This window comes from Diceros bicornis, chromosome 14, assembly GCF_020826845.1.
Source record: "Diceros bicornis minor isolate mBicDic1 chromosome 14, mDicBic1.mat.cur, whole genome shotgun sequence".
NCBI lineage: Eukaryota > Metazoa > Chordata > Mammalia > Perissodactyla > Rhinocerotidae > Diceros > Diceros bicornis.
Genome location: NC_080753.1, coordinates 25,856,209 through 25,875,581, shown reverse-complemented (window position 1 = coordinate 25,875,581; position 19,373 = coordinate 25,856,209). Strand labels below are relative to the sequence as shown.

Genomic DNA, 19,373 nt, shown 5'->3' with positions numbered 1-19,373 from the left:
TCAGCAAGTTTCCAAACCGTCACTCAGCCCCTCCTGTTCTGAGAGGGCTGAGTGAAGGAGAGCTGGCTTTGGGGAGAGAGAACAAAAGGAGCTGAAGGTCTGGAGGAGGGAGAGGCGCTTTGCCAGGCAGGGCGGGTGCATCTGGGCCAGCCACCCCTTGGGCCTGTGTTGGTGTTTCTGACGCTGCCCTCTGTGGCTTTCTCTCGAAGGAAGCAGAGGCCAGGCACATGTGAAGTGACGGCAGGGCCAGTAAGCTTCCCACTTCCTTCCCACCTCACTGCTCGCTCCAGCCTTCCCCCGCTCCCCACCAAGTGTTGGTGAGCAGAGTCGGGTGAGTGGTGCCCTGGAGGAAGGTGCACTTACATTTCTTCTGCAGGATGCTCTGTCTGGCCTTGATGAACGCCAAGATGTCTGAGTCTGTCTGGCTGTCCCCGGTGAGAGGGACGGACGACGTTGACCTTGCAGGGATGCTGGGGACAACCACACATCACACTTACTGCTACTTACATTTCGACTCAGTGCTTACCTTCCCAAAGTGCTTCCCATTTTCAGTGACCGCATCTCACCCAGGAAGCTGGGCCACTGCACTCGGCCTCCTCCTGACTCTCTCCACCTCCTCTGTGCAGCAGCCACAGCCATCCTTTTACATGCAAACGTGTCATGTCTTCTCCTGGCTTAAACCGTTAGTGGCTTCTCATTGCTCTTGGAGTGAAATTCAAACTCCATCGCTGTGTGGTCGGATCCCTCTGTGATCTGGCTCCCAGTTCACTACGATCCGGCCACCCTGACCTCCTTTCTGTGACTCAAATACACCAAGTTCCTTCTGGCCTCAGGCCCTTTGCTTTTACTGTCCCCTCCCCCTGGGCTGCTCTCCCCCAGACCTTCACATGGCTGAATGTGCTTTCTTTCTCCACCTCCTCCATCCCCTCACCACCATGCCTCCCCAGCCCCCTGCAACTTAACCAAACCAAGCCCATTCTACCTGGGGCTTAACTGTTTCCTTCAGCACCCAGCACTCAACTTAGATGGCATATAGTTTAGGATGTCTCCCCAGTGCGTCTCCATCCCCCACCATGGCTTAGCTAGTTGCTCCTGAGGCAGAGATAACTGTTCTCCCCTCTCTCCTTAAAAAAAGAACCATAATATTTAGCTGAGAAAGGTGCCGCAGCTAAAAACCGCCTACATTTCCCAGCCTCCTTTGCAGCTATGTGTGGCCAGGTGACCAGGTTCTGGCCAATGAGATTTGTAAGAAGTGCTGTGTGGGATTTCCAGGAGCTTCCCTTTAAAAGGGAGAGATGTATGTGCCCTTCTCCCTCCTCTTTCTCCATCCAACTCCTGTACATATAAAATCCCCCTTAAGAAAATTTAGAGCAATGCACTCTCTTGGCTCTGCCAAGCTTCTATCCTCACAGCTGTCACTGTACACAGCAGGTGACAGTGCCCACTCTCTTAGAAGGCAGTGAGGATTGTATAGAATAAAGGATTTTGGGTCGGCATTCCCGCTGCAACTCCACGAGAAGTGCTACAGCAGAGTTGCAGCAGGGAGGGCAGGGAGCTGCATGGCGTTGTTCGTTCTGTCTGGGGGTGGGGAGGACAGTGGGTGGGATACTCCCTTGGACAGCCTTGGGAGAAGAGTAGGGTCGGCCAGGTGAAGAAGGGCACGCAGGTGTTCTAGTCAGAAGGCACAAAGAGCAGGCGCTGGGGCGAGGCCTCATCAACTTTGCTCAGCCTGGAGTGAATGGCTCCCAGGCCTGAGACCAGGCTTGTCACCCCATGTCCGTCCCTGCCTGGGGACTCTGTGGTGAGGCTAGTGGGCTATTTTGGAACTGCTCCTGGGCCAGCTCCTCTTTCCTTTAAAGGCCCCAGGTACACCTACACACAAGGAGTCATAGAGCAACTCTGCCCGCACAGGGCCCCAGTGACCCTGGGAGAAAATTCCCCAGCTCTGCGAGACGGCATCTGTGAGAGATCCCAGGGAGTTCCCGGGGTTCCAGGGTGGAGGGCAGCCTTGGACAAGGGGCTCCTCTGATAGTGGGGGAAGTGGACTTCGGGGGAAGCGATTTCGGCCCACTCCGCCTACTGTAGGGGCCGTCACAGGCATTAGAGGAAGGAGAAGACCACAGACCTGTCTTCCGGGGAGGCGCTGGTGCTGCTCTGCTCCTGGCTGTGCAGGGTGGGGCAAGGTGAGGGCAGGATTTTCCTGGCATTCACATCACTGCAAAAGATCAACCAACAAAAGGAAAAGGTAGGGGAGGAGGTTTACAGAAGAGAAATTTAGGCTTTATATTCCGGAGCTGTTACGGACTGAATGTTTGTGTCACCCCCAAATTTATATGTTGAAGCCCTAACCCTCAATGTGATGGTATTTGGAGGTGGGGCCATTGGGAGGTAATTAAGTTTCAATGAGGTCATGAGGGTGGGCTCCCATGATGGGATTGGTGCCCTTATAAGAAGAGAAAGAGACACCAGAGCTCTCTCTCTCCCGTGTGAGGACACAGCAAGAAGATGGCCATCTGCAAGCCAGGAAGAGGGTCTTTACCAGAAACTGATCCTGTTGGACCTCGATCTGGGACTTGCCGGCTTCCAGAACTGTGAGAAATAAATAAATTCCTGTTGTTTAAGCCACCGAGTCCATGGTATTTTGTTATGGCAGCTTAAGCTGACTAAGACAGGGGCCAAGATCCTTGTCATGGATGATGTCTTAGTTAGCTCAGGCTGCTATAACAGAATACCATAGACTGGGTGGCTTAACCAACAGGAATTTATTTCTTATGTTTCTGGAGGTTGGAAGTCTGAGATCAGGGTGCCAGCATGGTCAAGTTCTCATGAGAGTCCTCTTTTGGATTGCAGACTGCCAAATTTTCGTTGTGTTCTCACATGGTGGAAAGAGAGTGAGCTAGCTCTCTGACCTCTTCTTATAAAGGCACTAATCCCATTCATGAGGGCCCCACCCTCATGACCTAAAGGCCCACCTCCAAATACCATCACCTTGGGAGTTATATTTCAACATATGAACTTTTGGAGGATACATTCAGTTCATAACATTTTGCCTTGGCTCCCCAAAATTCACGTCCTTCTCATGTGTAAAATACATTCATCCCTATTCCACCAGCCCCAAAAGTCTTAACTCATTCCAGCGTCAACTCTGAAGTCTACAGTCCAAGTCTCATCTAAATATCATCTAAATTAGATATGAGTGAGACTCGAGGTACAATTCATCCTGAGGGAAAAGTTCCTTGCCAGCTGTGAACCTGGGAAATCAGACAAGGTATGTGCTTCCAAAATACAATGATGGGACAGGCATAGGATAGACATTCCCATGCCAAAATGGAGAAACAGGAAAGAAGAAAGGGGTGACAGGTCGTAAGCAAGTCCAAAATCTAGTAGTGCAAACTCCACGAGATCTTCAGTCTTGCGAGTAATCCTCTTCGGCTCATGCTCTGCCTCCAGACCCACTGGGGTGAAGGTCCCATGTTCTAGACCCACTGAGGTGGAGGTCCTGCTGGGCTCTGCTGTGCAGGGGTCGTGCTCTCATAGTTCTGCTGGGTGGCCCTGCTCCCACAGCTTTTGGCAGAGGCCCTTTGGCCTGTTGAAAGCAAGGCTATGGTCACCCCTTTTGAAATGGAGGAGGCAGCTGTGACGGTCTCTGAATCATCTTTGGGGTCATTCTTCCCTTGTCTTGAAGAATAGTGCACGTTCACAGCAAATAGCTCTTTAGTCCCATCCTGTAAAATCCAAGAACCCCAACAGCCTTCCTTCATTTCCTTCCCATCTCCTTCTCCTTCAGTTCACTCTGTCAGTTTTCTGGCTGAGGTAGCTGATGAAGTCTGGGATTCACGCCTACACTAATTTCCTTATGAAATGGTCGCTCAGCCACACCCCCAGTGTGCTCTTCTGAAGATGTTTTCTCATTTTTTGCAATATGGATAGGCTGAGAATTTTCCAAATCTTTAAGTTCTAGCTCCTTTTTGCTTAATAATTCCAGCTTCAAGTCATTTCTCTGTTCTTGCATTTACCATAAACAGTCAGGAGGAGCCAAGCCACTCCTTCAACACTTTTCCTAGAAATCGCCTCAGCTAAATGTCTAATTTAATCGCGTGCAAGTTCTACCTTCCACAAAACACTACAACATGAACACAATTCAGCCAAGTTCTTTGCACCTTTATAGCAAGGATTGCCTTTTCTTTATTGTCCAATAACATCTTCCTCATTTCTGTCTGAGACCTCATCAGAATATCCTTTACCATCCATATTTCTACCAACATTCTCTACATGATTATTTATGTATTCTCTAAGAGGACGGAAGCTTTCTCTACAGCTCTCCTCTTTCCTTTCTGAGCCCTCACCAGAATAGCCTTTAAAAGTCCATTCACGACAGTCTCAGCTTCTTCTAGCATGCAGTTCAAAACTCTCTCAGCCTCTGCCTAGTACCTGGTTCTAAAATTGCTTCTACATTTTTAGGTATTTGTTATAACAGCACCTTGCTTCTGGTACTAATGTCTGTTTTAGTCAGTTTGGGCTACTATAACAAAGTACCATAGACTGAGAGGCTTATAAACAATGGAAATTCATTTCTCACAGTTTTGGAGGCTAGAAGTCTGAGATCAGGGTGCCAGCATGGTTGTGTTCTGGTGAGAGCCTTCCGGGTTGCAGACTGCCGACTTCTCATTGTGTCCTCATGTGGTGAAAGAGAGTGGGCTAGCTTTCTGGCCTTTTCTTATAAGGGCACTAATCCCATTCATGAGGGCCCCACCCTCATGACCGAATCATCTCCCAAAGGCCCCACCTCCTAACAGCAGCACATTGGGGGATAGATTTCAACAAAGGAATTTTGGGACGACACAAACATTTCGTCCATAACAGATGGTTTACACATCAATTTTCACAGTTGCAGCATTGCATGTAGTGGATGCGCAAGCTGAACAAAAACAACACTGATCATAGCTGTCATTTATAGACGCCATCTACACACCAGATTCTGGGAGAGCGCTCTGCAAACATCATGCCATTTAATCCTCTCGATAGCCTCATTATCCTCATTACATGGATGAGAAAACTGAGGCCTAGAGAGGGTAAAGAAATTCTAAAAGTTACCCAGCTTGTAAGTGGCAGAATCTGGGTCTAATCACATCTCTGTGAGGCTTCAGAACCCGTGCTTTCAGCTATGATGCTTTACTAACCGGACCCGACTCTGGCGCTCTGAGGAAGCACACGTTGGAGATGCATGGCTCACCTCGGCCATATCTACTCGCCAGCTCCGTGCTCCCTGAGTGAGGAGTCGGGTCCAATAGCTCACGCAGATGCAATTTTGTCCGTTTAACTAGGCTGCCTGGTGCATGTGCCATGCCTTGGATTCCTGGTTGCAAACAGTGGAACCCAGCAGTGCCCCTTGGGAGGTGAAGAGGCCAGCAGCCAAAGCTGCCCTGGGATGCCAGTGACACTATGGGGTCATCTCTCTCTTGTTTTGGGATGATCCTGCTTAGACACAATGCCAGCGCTGACAGAGGCCTAAAAGTCACCTGGCTAGAACCCTCCTTTTACAGATGGGGACATTCAGGCTGAGAGGTGGGCTAGGGTAGAGACAGTCCAAGGCACTCCACAGGCCTGACAACCTGCTGTCCCATCTGTGAGTACAGCCCCTTCCTCAGCTCCAGCCTTCCTCCCTCTCCCATCTCAGCCTGTGGCAGGGCCCCTTACCCTGTGCCTGCCCCCATAGGTTCTGGCTGTGAGTCAAACAAACAGGACAGGAAATCAGGGCCTGGGAATTGTTTTTCAGATGGTTATTTCCCAGCATCCCAGAGACTCTCCACTGAGTCTTTGGGAGAGTCCCGGATCTGTGCTGTCTGGCGAGGGCTGCGGTAGGACCTGAGGCAGCCACAAGGTGGCAGGCTCTGCCTGCTTTTCTCTGGAGAACAGTGGCCAATTCTCAGGGCTCCTTCTGAGGGGCTCCTGGTGCAGGTCCTGGGAAGGGAAGGCGAAAGGGCTTTCCATCCTGGAGGTGCTTTGATTACACCAGGTCAAGGTCAGTTTGGAAGCTGTAGCGTCTTCAAGATCAAGTCATTGGTACATGAATTGGCTCATTAACTCAACGGTTTCTCAGCGGAGCCTTTTCTAAGATGCCAGGGAGCGTTCACAGGTGCCAACTTGAGGGTTGGGAGAGGGAGGAAGAGGAGCAGAGACGGACATGGGCAGGGCAGAAGGGCATCACCACACCATGGCAGATGGGGCATCCAGCACCCTCTGCGGAGGCCCAGCTGCCCGGCCCATTGCCTCAACCAGCTCATGCAGGAGGAAGGCACATGCAAACGCTTGGGGCTCCTGAGGGAAATGACTCCTCCAGTCCCGAGGCTGCTGGAGCGTCCCTGGATGCCTCAGCTCTGTTTCCGAGCCCTCAGGATGATACCACGAATTACTTCTGTCCTCTCTCCTGACCAATCAGCCTTTGACAATGAATTCATTTCTCACATTGACATTCCTTCTGGAGACAGAACAAACCAGCCATCAGAATTAATGATCTCTTTCTTAATAAGGATTAATAAGTAACATCAATAATGATTAGGCTTCCTGGATTGCCTAATAGCGTGTTGTGAATTTAGTGCGATCAGCCCGTAGGCCCTGAGCATCCTTGGGGAAGTGACAAAATCAGGTTTCCTTCAGAACCTGAGGAGCAGAGGACCGGCGCCTGGCTGCAGTGAGTCCGTTGAGAGCAGCCACTCTGGAGCTTGGGCGCAAACAGTCAGCCGGAGGCGCTCTCTCGCTGCAGCAGCTCTTCAATGGCACCGGAACATTTATCTGCTCGTAGAACAGTAGTGTCAGAGGGACCCTGATGCATCTTACAGACAAGACAGGGAATCCCCAAGCGGAGAGCTGGCTTGCCCAGGGCCCACTGCTTGTAAAGAGCATTTGTTTGATACAGCCGTTGTGAAAGTCTAAGTTGAGGGGACTCCTTGGAGGTAACAGACGGTGAGCTGATATGCACCTCTAAAATCCAAGGTTCTGAACTTCAGGGTTAAGGATCTCTTGGCAAGCACATCCTGGGATCATCTTAAATTGGATACCTAAGGAATGTCCAGGAATGCCAAGGCCAGAATGGGCCATGCTTTTCAGACAAGGTGGATGCCGGGGGAGAAGCAGGATTCTAATGGTTGTTCCCCAAGGAGATCCTAGGAGGCCCTGCCCAGTGGCTAGTTCTTAGATCTAAGCTGGCAGCAGAGTGGACAAATGGACAAGCAAAAAGAGGGGCAGCCTCAGCTGATGGAGAGCATGGAAGAAGGGGCAAGAAGCACAGGGGGGAAGACAGGAAAAAAAAAAAAACAGGAGAAAGAGAATGTAGGGTGGGAATAAAGATAGGTAGAGTGAGAGAGTGGAAGAAAGAGATGGGAGAAGAAGGGGGTGAAGGAGTAAAGCCGAGAGGGGAGAGGAGGCAGGGGGAGGGCAGGGCAGCAGGAGGTGGGAGGGAGGAAGAAACGCCACTCAGCACGGAGTCGGAAGTTCAAAGAGGCAGCATTTCACGTAATTAACTACCGAGTTCAAAACATCACATTCCCTTTCGAGCCTCAGTTTTCTCATTAGTTAAATGGGGGCATTGAATTCAGGGGTTCTCAACAGAAATGGTGGGGCCAATAGCAGGGAGCTCTGGTTCCAGTCAGAGGCTGGCCTTCTAAGCAAGGAGAGATTTGCCCTTTGAAAATCCTGGCCCCTTGGAAAATCAGACTGTGGACACACTGAAAGAGGGGAGGCCCCAAGCAGGGGGCCTGGCATTTGGAAGAATATAAAGAAAGCATGATTGTATGAAATAGTACAGAATATGGGCTGGAAAACATCACCTCCTACTAAACAACAGAACATACATGTGCCCCTAAGGGCTCTTGTGAACATCAAAGGAAGCTGACCTGAGGAGTGAGGGGGGTGGCCAGACGCTGACAGGCCTGGTCAGTCCTGGGCTCACCACTTATTAGCTGGGTGACCTTGGGCAAGTTAATTAATCTCTCGGGGCCTGAGTGTTCTCATCTGTAAAATGGGGACAAGGATGGCACCTATGTCACCCATTTGTTCAGTGCCTGGCCCATGGGGCCCTTGATAAATGACAGGGATATTATTACCACAGGAGAAGAAAGCCAATGCTGGCTCCTTGGAGAATGTAAGGACATCAATCCTCCGCTGTTGGCTGTTTGCAGAGAATGTGTGAGGAGCTGCGAGGACCTGGGATGGGTCACCGCCCCGCCTCCCCCGAGTAGAGCTCTGTGAGCTCCTTTCTGCCAGCATCAAGGAGCACTGGGCAGGTGAATGGCAGTGTCCCCAGATGGCTCCCTTTCCAGTCTCTAGCGGGACCTTTTTCCTCTCACCTCTCTGTTGTAACATTTCCACCCACAGTTTTTGGTATCCAAACTACTGTGTGTGGGGGAATTTAGGGGAGCCGAACACTCATAGTTTAGGTGTCCTAACAAACACTGTTCAGGACACTTGGTTATCTCTGCCGAGGGTTAGAGATCCGACCAGGGCACCGGCAGCCACCACATGTGACGGGGCCTGAACAGCGCTCCAGAGCCTGCCTGGGAGCCATCTCCCCAGAGACCCTTCTTCCAGCAGTCATCAAATGGGCTTGGGGTTGAGCTCTAGGAGCATGATTTTGGGAAAGGTCCCACGGGTGATCTGATACACATCTTTGAAATTCAAGATTCTGAACTTCACTTGGCAGGCACAGTCTATTTCTACCTTATAGCCGGGGAGTGCGTTTACTAGGCCTCTCCTGACACACACACACACACACACATCATGCACTTCATTGTCTTAGAAAAGAGGCTGGGGAAATAACCAGGGGTTCTGCACCTCATAATTGGGAGGAGAGCTCATTCTTGTGTGGCAGACAAATGAGAGGCTCAGAATGGAGCCAGAGCAGTGACTGGGGGCAGCTCTGTCCTATTGGCTGGCCTGGACCAGTGTTTTTCAGACATGCTCTGTGGAGTCCTGGGGTTTCATGGAAGGGGCCCTGTGTGGCGAGAGAGGCAGGTATATAGAGGTTGCAAACTCAAGTGCCCCAGAGGTTGGCAGGTACCCAAATAAACTCAGAGAGGGTCCGTGTAGGACATTCATGCTAAGCTGCTTGTACTGTCATGGAGCAGTGCAGCTGTCTACTTACATTGCCTTTAATTTTTTTAAATTAATGGCCTATTTTTTAGCGAAGTTTTAGGTTTATAGCAAATTGAGCAGATAGTACAGAGAAATCACATATAACCCCTCTCTCCCCACTTAGAGTTTCCCCTATTATTAACAACTTGCATTAGTGCTGTACATTTGTTACAACTGATGAACCAACAGCGATACATTATTAGCTGAAGTCCATACCTTGCATGGGGGTTCACTCTTTCTGTTGTACAGTTCTGTGGATTTTGACAAATGCATCATATCATATATCCACCATTACAGTGTCAAACAGCAGTTTCACTGCCTTAAAAGTCCCCTGTGTTCCCTCTATTCATCTTCTCCACCCTCCCTCTCTCTCCCTGGCAATCACTGATCTCTATATTGTCTCCATAGTTTTGCCTTTTCCAGAATGTCCTAGTTGGAATCATTATGTAGCCTTTTCAGACTGGCTTCGTTCACTTAGCAATATGCATTTAAGTTTCCTTCATGTCTTTTCATGGCTCAATGGTTCATTTCTTTTTAGCACTGAATAATATTCTACTGTCTGGATGTACCACAGTTTGTTTACCCATTCAACTGTGAAGGACATCTTGGTTGCTTCCAGTTTTGGCAATTATGAATAAAGCTGCTATAAATGTCCATGTGCAGGTTTTTGTGTGGACATAAGTTTTCAGCTCCTTTGAGTAAGTATCAAGGAATGTGATCGCTGGATCATATGGTACGAGTATGTTTAGTTTTGTAAGAAACTGCCCAACTGTCTTCTAAGGAGGCTGCGCCATTTTGCATTCCCACCAGCAGTGAATGAGAGTTCCTGTTGCTCCACAGCCTCACCAGCATTTGATGGTGTCATCTTCTAAAAGATGTGTCATGGTATCTCACTGTTGTCTTAATTTACAATTTCCTAACGACATACAAGCATCTTGAACATCTATGAGCACATACATTGAGCATCTTGTCATACACTTGTTTGCCATCTGTACATCTTCTTTGGGGAGGTGACTGTTCAGATCTTTTGCCCATTTAAAAATTACTGTTGAATTTTAAGAGTTCTTTGTATATTTTGGATACAGGTCCTTTATCAGATACACATTTCACAAAGATTTTTCTCCTAGTCTATGGCTTGCTTTTTCATTCTCTTCACAGTGTTTTTTTTTTTTTAATAATTTTATTTATTTATTTATTTTTCCCCCAAAGCCCCAGTAGATAGTTGTATGTCATAGCTGCACATCCCTCTAGTTGCTGTATGTGGGACGCGGCCTCAGCATGGCTGGAGAAGCGGTGCATCCGTGCACGCCCGGGATTTGAACCCGGGCCACGAGCAGCGGAGCACACGCACTTAACCACTAAGCCACGGGGCCGGCCCCTTCACAGTGTCTTTTGCAGAGCAACATTTTTAATTTCAATAAAGTCCAACTTATCAATTTTTCTTTCATAGATCTACACCACCTTTTAAAACACCAGGCTAGCCAAACAGAACACACCTTGCCAGCTGTTGACCCTGGGCTTTGGGGCTCACATAGGAGATGTTTCCTAAAACTAGAATACATGCTGAAGTGCTGGCATGGAGGGCAGGTTGGGGAATGTGGAGAAGCCCAGAGAAAATGTCATCCAGGTGGTGAAGGGCTCACTGGCCTTTTTTAAGAATGGTTTTAGATTTACAGAAAAGTTGAAATGACAGTACAAAGAGTACCCCATACCCAGTTTCCCTTCCTATATAATCTTACATTGTATGGTACATTTGTTACAACTAATGAACCAACGTTGATACATTATTATGAACTAAAGCCCATGCTTTATTCAGATTTTCTTAGTTGTTACCTAATGTGCTTTTTCTGATCTAGGATCCCATCCAGGATAGCACATTACATTTTGTTGTTGTATCTCTTTAGGTTCCTCTTGTCTGTGACAGTTTCTCAGACTTATCTTGTTTTTGATGGCCTTGACGGTTTTGAGGAGTACTGGTCAGACATGTTGTAGAATGTCCCTCTATTGGGACTTGTCCAACGTTTTCCTCATGATTTGACTGTGGTTATGGGTTTTTGAGAAGAAGATCACAGAGGTGAAGCACCATTCTCATCACATCATGTCAAGGATACTGTCTGGCACTCCCCCTCACCCTGGTCGAAAGCTCTATTTCATATTTCCAACATGAGAGCTCAGCTCTGTTCAAACCCGGTCAAAGGATCGCTCCATGGCGGCAGAGGCTGAGGCCACACTCATGCTGCCCCGGCCTCCGTCACGACAGTACCAGGTCTGTCTAGGGGATGGAGGATGGCTGAGGCATGTGTCACGGGCTTTACCACCCGAGTTGTGTGGCTGGAAAAAGATAATGTGTGGATGGCATGGGAAGGAACCTGTCTTCAGAAGGTGGCGTGCGGGGCACCAGAGTCCCTGCTGGATCACGTCATCATTCACGGAAACTGGCTCAGGGCCATCCTCATGTGGAGGCCGTCCTCACGGGAGGCTGCTCACTCCCCTGAATCTGGGCTAAGACAGAGTCTTTTACCAGAGCTCCCCTGTATCTTGGCAGGCTGACCACCAACATCCCCCCATCCCAACTCCCCCTCCCTCTCCCAGGCTACTCTCCCCTCCCCGCTACTGCCAACCCCTTCTTCCTGCTCAAGGGGCAGGACCAGGGCTTGTGGTTATGCCACTAGTCTCTTGTTGCCGTGGCAGTAGGTCCACTGGCTGTCAGAGCGAGGGGGAGAGGACTGAAGCGGGGTCCTCAAAGTATCTACAACGAATTTAACAGTAAAAGTAGTTCATCCTCCCACATCATGTAGCCTATGGAGACACTTAGAGCAGCAAGAACAGCTGAGGAGAGGTGGGGAGCCTTTTCTGGGCACCCTCACCCCATCGGCAGAGTTCTCTCCTTACCTTTTGTTGGAGAGATGCTGGGACTTTTCATGCTGGGGTACAGGCATCTGGGGAAAGGGCTTCATGGGACTGAGGGCTTTCACTGCTGGAGAGTTTACCTGTTGGCCCAAGAAGGAGATCACAATGTTAGCTTGAATCTAACGACACGGGAAAATGTCCTTGATGTATTTCTCAAGGGGAAGAAGCCACCTATAGAAGTTGGTAAATACAACATATGTGGGAAAAAATAAATCTAAACATACTAATGACCATAACGATGGGCATCAAAATATTATCTTGGGACAGCAGGATTACGGGTAATGTTTGACTGATTCTTTGTGTTTTTCTGTGTTTTCTAAATTGAGCATGTATTACTTTTTGCAGTTAGGAAAACATGTTTAAAATGTGATCTGATCATTCTCCAGAAGTCCTTTCTGGTTTGCTTCCCCTTGTTCCAAAGAGATGCTGCCAGAGTCTAGAGAGATCCATTGAGCACTTCACGTAGGCGAACAGCTCCACCAGGGCGCCCTGAGAACCTCGCGTGTCTCCACGCAGGGCTCCTGAGCAAGGCTTAAATTGCAGCTTCTCTGAGTCTTGGCAGAATGCGCTACCATTCTCCCAGAACATGAGCACACAGGAGGCTTAGGAGGAGCTGCTACAAGGCTATTTCCCGCTTGTCTACCTATCTCCCCAGGACGCTGTCAGGTGACAGTTTCTCATCGCCTCTCATGTCATGATGAGGTTTAAGGCTTTCTGCCTCGCCCTGCTTGGGGTACATCTGCAGGCTACAAAACTGCCTAGTGGCAGCACAGAATTGACTCCTCAGCAACAGGGAGCCTCATCTTCCTTGTTGCAGTCATCTGGTCCCTTTGGTTTCAGTGACATCCTGTGGGACAGAGTACACATGCAGTTGACACCTTTGGCTACTCTGGCTTTCACCGTCAGTGTAAGCAATAAACTGTCTGAATCTCTCAGCTTTGCCGGGACACCTCTGAGTCACACCAGACGACCCTCATCGACTGTTCAGCGGCTGAAAGTCTCACTCCTTGATGACCTCGCTAGGAAGAGTTCTTAATCGGAGTGCAGACAGAACCAGGGGCGCTGTGAACATGGATGCGAGCCAATTATATCTTTATTTTTCCTAACTTCTTCCTGAAATGGGGCATTTCTTTCAATGATAGATGTAGACAATAAACCACAGTAATATTAGCAGTACCAAGGACTTCGTCACCAGAAGAAATCACAGATATTTTTCACATCACATTACAGTTGTTGCAGAAATCTTGAAATATTGTGTTCATCGTTACTTTGAAACTATGATTGGGCGGGCCCTGAGACCTTATTAATTAATGCATTTGTAAAGTAGTATACATATTATTACACCATAACTTCACTTTAAAAATATTTCAAGAACTGTGTTTCAGTCTTGTTGGTTTTCTTTGTCTTCTTGTGTATTTAATTTTATCCAAATATTCTTCTTTATCATCTGGTCACATGGCTGCTGGTAACACACTGGCTACTACTTGGCTGTGTGTCCTCAATCTTTTCCTGGCTGTCTGTTTCCTTGTCCTTAAAATGAAGGCATCTGCCTGTTAGATCATCTCTAAGGTTCTGCCAGCCACGCAAGTGACAAGATTAGGTATATTTCATCACTTCCATCGTACCACAGCTGAGGAGTCACACGAGGACAGTCGGAACTGGGGGTTTGTACTAACACGTCTTAACAGGTTATTTTAGCCTTCATCATATTACAGAGAAATTCTACGAATTTCTCTAGGAAATGTGCAAAATTTTATCTACAAATATGCTTCCAGTGAAAAACTAGAAACAACCTAAGCAATAAATAGTGGGAGACTGGTTAAATAGATGAAAATAAATCCACATGATGGGAAAGTGACAGCCGTTAGAATACCACTGTAGGACAATAACACGGAAGGGTGGTCATGCTATACAATTAAGTCAAAAAAAAAAAAGCCGTTGTGACACTTGAAGACCAGTATGATTCTATTTTTATAAAACCATATGGATGTATATGCACAGAAAAAAAGATAAAATAATATAATCCAACATGTTAACACTGGTTATCCTTAAGTGGTGGGATTGTGGTGATTTTTGCTTCTTTGTGTTTTTCTATATTTTCTAAAATTTATATAATTTATATATATATATACATGAATGACTGTAAGAAGAAAAAAAAATGTTGTCAATACTATATCACAGAGAACATCACAGAAAGCAGTGGTGGCAAGCCCATTGGTTTGGGGAGCTACACCTTCCCTCCCCACCTTTCTACGCGTCAGGCACCAGAGCGAGGAAGCAATGAGCCCCGGATCACCTGCGTTCCTCATTACTAAAATGAGCACTTGCTTCCTGAGCCAGGGCTGAGAGCACGTGGGCCTGTGGGTCGAAGCCCCCACTCTCCCTCTCCTCTGGCTGCCCCACAGGGGCCTCCCTAGCGGCCCTGATGTTCCCCAGGCCACAGGAGGAGGGTGGGCTCTGGGGCAGCCGGGGACGCGCTGCCAATACCTGCAGGCTGGTGGCCTCCTCTGCCCACCAGGCTTCAAACTCCTTCTGCAGCTTCACCTTGGCTTTGTCCAGGAGAAACTGCAGGTGCTCGATCTCCACCTTCAGGGCCTTGAGGCGCGAGAACATGGCCTTATACCTACAGTGGAATCAGAGAAGAGTCTTGACAGTCCCTGGCGGCGAGGGAGGGCTGTAAACGGTCTGTCGCTGCGAGGCCTGTGCCTCAGAAGCCTGGCAGCCCTAGTGCCACGACTGGGACCCCGTAGGAGCCCGCAGAGGCCAGGGCGTGGCACCCGGGTTTGAGTCCACCATAAAGAAGCAGAGCCGGGTGTTTTTGTCCAGGGCCCATGGGGCCCTGTGTGTGGGGTGAACAACCCCTTCTCCTGTCAGAATGCTAACGACCATCACTGAGCACTTACTCAGGGGCAGCATGCTCTAGGCACTCAACATAGACAAACTCATCTCATCCTCTTCACAACCCTGTGCAGAAGACACTGTTACCATCATCGCCACCTGACAGATTCGGAACCTGCGGCAGGGAGAGGTTAAGCAACGTGCTCTACGGCACAGAGCTAATAAACGAAGGGCCCAGGATTTGAACCCAGGCCATCTGCTCGAGAACCACAGTCTTAACTGCCTCACCATTCCGTTGGTTCACCTTCATGATGGAGGTTATGATACATTTGTTGTGCGTGGGTGGGTTTTGGGCTACAAGCAGTTAGAATTTGCCCAACAGGAAGCAGCTGAACAGCCCAACTGCAGAGACCACTTGGCTTCCGGGATGACCCTGAGGCTAGAAATGTGGGCCAAGGGAACAGATGGGGTGGAGGAAAGACACAAGAAGAATGGGTTGGACAGAAACTGAGAAGAACAAATGAAGTGAGGGAAACACAGGGCAAGTGGGGAGCGACTCCAGGTGGCCGAGAGCAACGGCGGCACGTCCAGGAGGCTGGCGCGAGGCACGCTGGAAGGAGGACGCTGGCGGGAGAGACACAGTGTACAGCTGTCAGGAGGGACCTGGAGACCAGCTGTGTGGGGCTTTCTTCTCCTCAACTCTCGGGATGGCAGGGGCATGCGTGTGCGTGTGTGTGCGTGAATAGGGGGCAGTGTGATTGGGTTTGCTCAGGGTGCATGCCTAGTCAGCACGGGGTGGCCTGTGTTGCAATGACACCATGAGCTCCTTGAGGACAAGGAAGGTGACTTGTTTGGTCTCCCCAGAACCTCTCCATGGCACAGAGGAGACAGCAAACATTTGCTGAATGCATAAATGAATGAATGGACTAAGGAGTTTGACTGGAGGGTTAAGTGAGATTCTGTGACCATGCTGTGTATCGGTAATGGCCACACGTCTGTTTATGCTGGAGGTTCTTCACTCCGTAAGTGAAATCATTTTGGGACCCTAAATGGCTGCAGGACGTTATGCTGTTCTCAGGACACCTTACAGATAAGGAGACAGGAGGGAAGTGGGGTAAAGCTGCAGGCATGAGGAAGACCTCCATGGTCATACTTCTCAGCTCCCCTAGATGGCAGCAGTAGACAAGACTAGTTGCTTTTAGAGCTGCAGCCTGGGACCTTGGGCTGAAGAGAGTGACAGCAGCAAACTGCGCTCCCTGATTGGTGAATTCTGGCTCTGGGGCCTGCTTTGGCCTTCTGCTGCCCACTCCAACCTGGCACTGCCTAGGGTTCCTGCATTTCACGTCAGGTGCTCAAAGGCAGCACCTACTCCAGCTATGTTAGGACCCAGCTCAGAACCCCCTTCCCAGAGTAGCTCCAGGCCTGGATCGGGGCTTGGTCACTCTGCCCTGCCCTGGGCAGCTCCAGGTCATCCCCGAGAGCCCTCTGAGGCTGGGGTCAGGGTGTGTGTGGCAGAGAGAAAGGGCACCTTCTCTTTTCTTCCTCCAGCTGTGATCTCAGCTTCTCTTCCAGCTGGTCCGGCACAGAGGGTGTGGCTATGTTTTCCGAGATGCCTGTACAAGGGAGATACTGATAGGTTACTCCAATGAAGAGGAAAAGGAAAGGGGAGGTGTGATATTTAGGGCAGATGACAGGTCAGAGTGCATCCCAAGATGAAAGGGGATCCTGTGAGTCCCTTCTAGGGTGTTTGGATGGGAACCTGCTTCAGTCCCCTCCTCTGGATGGCAACCTCTGCTTGGCTGAAAACCCCCGAGGAGTGGCTTCCATGAGTATTTCGGCTGTCCCTCCCACTACCCAACATCTGTCATTGGAAGAGAATTCTTCCTTAAGTCGCCACTAATCCTTTTACTATTGAGTTCTCTCATTTCCTCCTGTGTCCCCAGGGAAGATGCAAAATTGCATTTCCCCATCCTTTGATACAGAGTCCTTCACAAACCAAGAAGACATCACTAAACTGGCTCGTGTCTTTCTTTGCACCAGTTGAGGGGCCAAATTCTCTAGCCTCAAATCATATCTCCTGTTTTTAACTTCCCTCTGAAGCGGTGGTTCCCAAGCTGGAGTAACGCAGGCAACGCTAATATGCAACCAGGGCTGAGAACCACACGCAGACACCCTGCCCGTAGGACAGGGCGACACCAAGACAAAGCCTGGGGGAGGGTGGTGTCCCCATATCTGCCGACTGCCGCTGTTGGTTGCCTGGGTACCAGCTCTGGTTGGTGTGCTTGTCTGGAGCCTGTCCTTTCCTAGCCTGGTCTGGTGGGGGGAGGTCTGTTTATCCTCCTAGGAATCTCTGTGGTTATACTGCATTTCTTAGCCTCACAGAAGGCACCTTTAGAAGTCACACAGCCCTGCTTTTGTTTTTTTATTTTTGTGAGGAAGATCAGCCCTGAGCTAACATCCATGCCAATCCTCCTTCTTTTTTTCCCCTTTTTCTCCCCAAAGCCCCAGCAGATAGTTGTATGTCATAGCTGCACATCCTTCTAGGTGCTGTATGTGGGACGCGGCCTCAGTATGGCCGGACAAACGGTGTGTCGGTGCGCACCTGGGATCCGAACCCGGGCCGCCAGTAGCGGAGTGCACGCACTTAACCGCTAAGCTACGGGGCCGGCCCCCACACAGCCCTGCTTTTTACATCGCGCGGGGGAGAATCTACTATGGGCCAGATGCTTTCTGGACATGATCAGACTTCACCTTTCTAGTACTCATTGGAGGCAATATTGTTCCCATTTTACAGATAAGGGCGTTGAGCTTCAAAGAGGTTGACCTGCCCAAGGCCACACAGCTGACTTCAGGAACTGGATGCAAATCCAGGTTTGTTTGGTTTCAAGGGCCTTGGAAGCAGAAATTCCTTCTACGGGGTATCTGGCAGATGGTCATCTGCTTTCTGCCCAAATACTTCCCGAAGTGGGGAGCTCGCTACTTTGCACAATTGCACATTTCACTGCGGGCGCTGTTTCCTCTTACTGAGCAGAGACCTGCCCGCTCCCTTCTTTTCATTTCTACTTGGGATCTTCGGGGCAGCAGAGCATGCCCTCCTCCTTAATCTGATGGCTCTTGAAATATTTTAGCAACAACAGCAACAAAATACCATATGTGTCTGTGGCTCTATTCTTGGGCTGACTCTGTGCAATTCCTTCATCTGAGGGCTCAGTGACTTGGTTACTTTCTAACTGATCTTACGTATAGGGCCTAGATCTGGACATAAGACTCCAGAAAGGTCTAAGAGGGACAGGGTAGAGAAGGGCTCTCCCAGCTTTTAGAAATTTACATTCTATACTCTATAGCAGGTGAATTGCTAACAAAGACCATTTATTGAGTGCCTTCTATATGCCAGCTTCTGCCACGTTCCACTGGGCACTGGGCCAGGTGCTCTGTTCACCTATTGCTAACTCTCCCCAGCAGGGGAGGCATTACCAGCTCATTTCAGTTAGATTCTGAGGCTCAGAGAGGGCCATGAATAACACAAGGTCACACAGCGAATAAGTGGCAGAGCTGGGATTTGAACCCAATTTTTCTGGTTCCAAAGAGGTAAATGTTTATACCAGGCAGCCAACACTGTTTTTGTTTTTCAGCAGCTTTGTCATTGTCATGGCCATGTCAGTTTGTCATCGGCTTCTATTAAGCTTGTGATCAGTTTAAACACTTTCATATTTTTATGAGTGGTTGTCAAAATGCATCTTTCAGTATGATTATCCTTTTGATCCTAAATGCGAGACTTCCCATTGATTGGGGGTTCAGCCTGCTGAGAGGTCCTTATTCTGTCAGGCCTTTATTCTTTCCCCTGTGGCTGCCTTCATGTCATTATCTAACTCATTGATAAATATGCTAAGTAGATCAGCATTCTGCCCTTTATCTTCCAGGCACCTGTTACTTTCTCCCTTGTGTCAAGCGACAACTGTCACCTGTAAACTGACTGAGCAAGTGTCTTACTCCATCATCTAAACACAGGAGATGTAGAGACCATAGACTTCCCAACTGAAGACTACACTGTCACCCGTGCTGGTGCATTTTACTGGCCCCAGTGAGCCAGACTGCCTGTCCACTCTGCCCAGGCTCCCCAAAGCCTGGGCTCAGGAAGGCCCTCGAGGGCAGGGACCAGCCTTCTGCTCTTCCCATCCCCCCAGCGCTTCGTTCAGACCCCACGTACAGGGTGCACTCAATGCTATCGTGTTTGCCGGTGTTCGTCCTCTTTGGAAAATGTCAGACGAGATAAACTGAAGGAAGTATCTTAACATCAAACTGATAACAGGAAGACTTCACATGGACAGAATATGTCCTCTCTTAACAGTGTCAGAAATGGGCCAATGTATCTTCCAGCCTGTTAAAAAAGGAACGCTGTGAATCTCCTTCCTCCTTCTGACAGCTTTTGACCCCACCCCAAGGGAACCCCTGAAAGATGCAGTGAAGTCCCTGCTCTGCGGTGACTGGCTGGGCGT

The 19,373-nt window shown here is 49.2% G+C and overlaps 1 protein-coding gene across 1 annotated transcript in view; it reads right to left on the bottom strand.

The window, feature by feature from the left end:
* Positions 1 to 19,373, bottom strand: part of KIF6 (kinesin family member 6) — a 370,265-nt gene continuing 350,892 nt past the window's right edge. The window contains 8 exon segments of the mRNA XM_058555469.1: positions 1 to 84; positions 86 to 99; positions 364 to 470; positions 2,126 to 2,215; positions 6,404 to 6,478; positions 12,022 to 12,119; positions 14,527 to 14,662; positions 16,406 to 16,490. Of these exon segments, the coding sequence (XP_058411452.1) occupies positions 1 to 84; positions 86 to 99; positions 364 to 470; positions 2,126 to 2,215; positions 6,404 to 6,478; positions 12,022 to 12,119; positions 14,527 to 14,662; positions 16,406 to 16,490 (689 nt within the window).